Below are 3,801 nucleotides of genomic sequence, written 5' to 3'. Positions count from 1 at the left end.
GATCTTTAGCTTCTCTTCCATACCTGCCAAAAATGGTATCATAAGGGCATGCTGAGTTTACTAGTTTCACTGTATCAAATATCAAGGTGGGATTCTAAGAATAGGTGCATGCAAGGTCAAGTATGGAACACTTTTACTCATTCATATGTAGTGTATGTTCTGGTCTGGCAATTTTTAGATATCAATTTGCTAAACTTTGTCTGTGTCTGAAATTCATTCCAATACTGACCAGTTATTATGTACATTTTTTTTTCAATCAGATGTTGATGAGTGCTTAGAACAGAACATTCATTGTGGATCAAATCGAATGTGTTTTAACATGAGAGGAAGCTATCAGTGTATAGATACACCCTGTCCACCAAACTACCAGCGAGATCCTCTTTCTGGGTAGGTTTTATTTTAATTTCTTTTAGGTTCATTGATGCATGGGAAGACATTAAGGCTAGGGACAGACATTCAAAAAGCCTGAGCCTGAATGGATTCAATCTTTGCGGATTAGTTTAACCTGGCTAGGCTAAACTGGTTTGTAACTGCACAGACATCCCCTCTGGACTGAAAAAATGCAGGCACATGCAGCTCTCCCTTCCCTTCCACAATCCTGTACTGATGGGGGTGTGGCCAGGGCCCTGCAGGACACTCTGATTAGGGAGCGGTTCCCCTTCCCCCTCCTGAGCAGCCCAGCAGGGAGTTGCTAACAGTGTTTATCACCCCTAACTCAGTGTTTATCAGCTCATTAACAAAACAGCAGCCTCTCTCAATTATTTCAAGCTCTTCTTAAACAGCTTTTCCAAGGAAGGAATGGAGGGACATTACCAGCTACCTGTTGATTATCTTCAAAAAGCCCTAAGCTGACACAGTCCTGTCTGCCTTTGTCCTGTCTGCCACAGCATGGGCCATAGCCAGCTTGGCTAGGGACAGACATTCAAAAAGCCTGAGCCTAAATTGATTCAATCTATGCAGGTTAGTCTAACCTGACTGGCTAAACTGATTTGTAACCATACAGACATCCCAGAAATGCAGGCACATACCTGCAGTGGCTCAGGCTAGAAGCTGGGGGTGCTAGTGCAGCCCCCCCTCCCCTTCCGCAGTGCTGAAGTGAGGGGGCCATGGCCAGGCCCCTGAAAGATGCTCTGATTAGGGAGGGGTTCCCCCCCACCCTTGATAGCAGAGCATTTATTAGTCTGTTATCAGCATGTATCACCCTAGCAGAAAAACAAAGACTCTCTCATTAGTTCAAGCTCTTCTTAAACAACTTTTTCCAGGGAAGGAATGGAAAGATATTACCAGCTACACATTGATTAGCTCTGAAAAGGCCTAAGTGGACGCAGTCCTGTCTACCTTTGTCGTCTCCCACAACATGGATTGTAGCCAGCATGTGGTATGCTAGCTAATGCTGAGAGGTGTATATGTAAGACAGAGAGGAGGGGGGAATCCCTGATTAGCAGGGGGTGGTGGGGGAGCAGGGGGAATCTAGACAGACACCTGCAGTCTCTGCCAGAGCTCCAGCCAAGGAGCAGAGGGGAGGGGCCATTTCTGCTGTGGAGCAGAGAACCCAGCCCAAAGAGCATGCCAGGATGCTGGGGGACTCTGATTTAAATGAAACCAGGAAGGGACCTGGGACACACATTGCCAGTTTGAGCCAAATCTGTTAAGTCTGATACTACATTCAACCAGGTTTATCTCAAACCAGTTTCAGCCATTTTCAAACTGGTTTACGTGCACTGAACTATTGTTCTGTTACAGGTTTAAACCAGTTTCTTATCACTTAAATCAGTGTATGTGTAATGTCTGTCTCTAACCTAAGTGACTGGACTCCGGCCACTTCATAAAGATTAACAATATGGAACAATAATAGATTTGTGACTGACCAAATAATAAAACCCGACTGCAAAAGGTCTGCACAAGTTGTGACTTCTGATTCTTTTTATAGATCCTTTATTACTACTTTTATATTAAACAAAAACAAAATTCAGTTGCTACCAACTGAGCATGACACAAGCCAGAATTCTTTTGGCCTTTATTTATTTTTGTGCTGTGCCAAACTCTCATTTTTAGAGCACCTTTATTAATTTGTGTTGTGGCTGACTAGTCATTAAGAGAATGGCAATAGATCATGCTGAATGATCACAGTCAGCTTTTTCATATTTCAATTTGTTTTTAAATTCCCCAAGTAACCTTTTTTGCCATCTTCTGAAAATCTCATTGTTTGTTTTGTTTGAGTTTTTTTTTTTTTTACCTTTCAAAGTGTTTGACCAGCTTCACAATCAAAAACCATCTTCTGGATATGTTCCCAGCCAAAATGGAACTTAATTTGGAACAGCTGATGCCCTGTAGTTTCTTTCAGATCTGATTAGCTGGGCTAAAACTCTTTCCAATTGGTGTCACTTGCTCAGTCTAACTCATATTAGTCAGACCTTCTCCCAACCCATTTTTTTTTGTTTTAGGGGTGACAGAAACATGATAATCAAAAACACTTATTGCAGCCGTAAATATGCTATAAGCAATCTCAGGAGGGTCTCTCTTTTCTGTGGTGACTGTGTGCTATTGACATACAACTAAAAGTAACATACATTTGTGCTTAAAGCTATCAGTCTAGTCTCTCTGTGTGTCAGTGAGCCTGTGTAACAGTACTTATTTATGAGCAGCCTGCAGTGTGCTTTCCATTTAGCTACATCAAAATGCTGTTTTTATTTCCTAGGTTTTGTCTCAAGAACTGTCCACCCAATGACTTGGAATGTGCCCTTAGTCCATATGCCTTGGAGTACAAACTTGTTTCTCTCCCATTTGGAATAGCTGCCAATCAGGATTTAATCCGACTAGTTGCCTACACTCAAGATCAAGTCATGCATCCTAGAACAACTTTCCTAATGGTAGATGAGGACCCAACAATACCATTTGCTCTGAGAGATGAAAACTTAAAAGGAGTGGTGTTCACAACCAGACCGCTAAGGGAGCCAGAGACTTACCGAATGAGAGTCAGAGCTCTGTCCTACAGCACCAATGGAAGCATTGAATACCAGACTACTTTCATTGTTTATATAGCCGTGTCTGCCTATCCATATTAAAAAGCACTTCTGACAATAATCCCATTATATTAATCACATTCAGCAAGTGCCAGTGGGTATTACCACTTCCAGATTAACACTACTGCCTCTTTCTCAACAGTTGTGAATCTGGCAACTTGAAAATGGTGCTATGCTCTTTTCTTTTCTATGCTGTCTCTGAGGCTGCCAGTATGTTTCCATTATTCCAATTGAAAAAAAAAAATTCAATGGTTCTGAGGAACCTTTACCACTTGCTTTATTTATTATACTGGAGCAGTCACTTTCCACGGGTTGTTCCGAAGATGCAACAGAACAAATCAGAAGTGTGAGGTGGGGTTTTAGTGGTCAAACAGTAAACAAATCAGTCTCTGTTTAAAAAAAAAAAAAAAAAAAAAACCTAAACAGAAATCCAGGTATATTTCTAAGTGGTCTGCATATCTTTGGTGAATGTTGTTTTTATGGTTTTTATAGTATATCTTAAGAAAAAATAAAACAAGAAAAATATTTTTCTTACCATACTTGTAGAATTAGGTCTGTATAAAGTTGCTTGATTTGGGCAAAAAATAAAAAAATACTACTTTGTTTACACTTGCCAGTGATGAAATAGTTGTCATCCGGAAGCTTTGTTTTCATTTAAAGATGCCAAATGATAATTTGTGATGTTTGTGCAAGTTCAGCTGTGCCACTTCTTTGCTGAAGAAGAGACCCCCAAACAAATTACATTGCTACTTCCATCTATGACAGGAGATATTTTTAT

At 40.7% G+C, this 3,801-nt stretch overlaps 1 protein-coding gene across 1 annotated transcript in view; it reads left to right on the top strand.

The window, feature by feature from the left end:
- Positions 1-3,599, top strand: part of HMCN1 (hemicentin 1) — a 451,483-nt gene extending 447,884 nt beyond the window's left edge. The window contains exon 107 of the mRNA XM_019501224.1: positions 2,699-3,599. Coding sequence (XP_019356769.1) covers positions 2,699-3,065 — 367 coding nt within the window. The 3' untranslated portion in view covers positions 3,066-3,599. The remainder of the gene's footprint in view (positions 1-2,698) is intronic.
- The last annotated feature ends 202 nt before the right edge of the window (positions 3,600-3,801 follow it).

Source organism: Gavialis gangeticus, unplaced genomic scaffold (assembly GCF_001723915.1).
Source record: "Gavialis gangeticus isolate Ggan-Ray unplaced genomic scaffold, GavGan_comp1, whole genome shotgun sequence".
Taxonomy (NCBI): Eukaryota; Metazoa; Chordata; order Crocodylia; family Gavialidae; genus Gavialis; species Gavialis gangeticus.
Note: the sequence above shows the minus strand (reverse complement) of the source record. Positions and strands in the feature narration are given on the sequence as shown.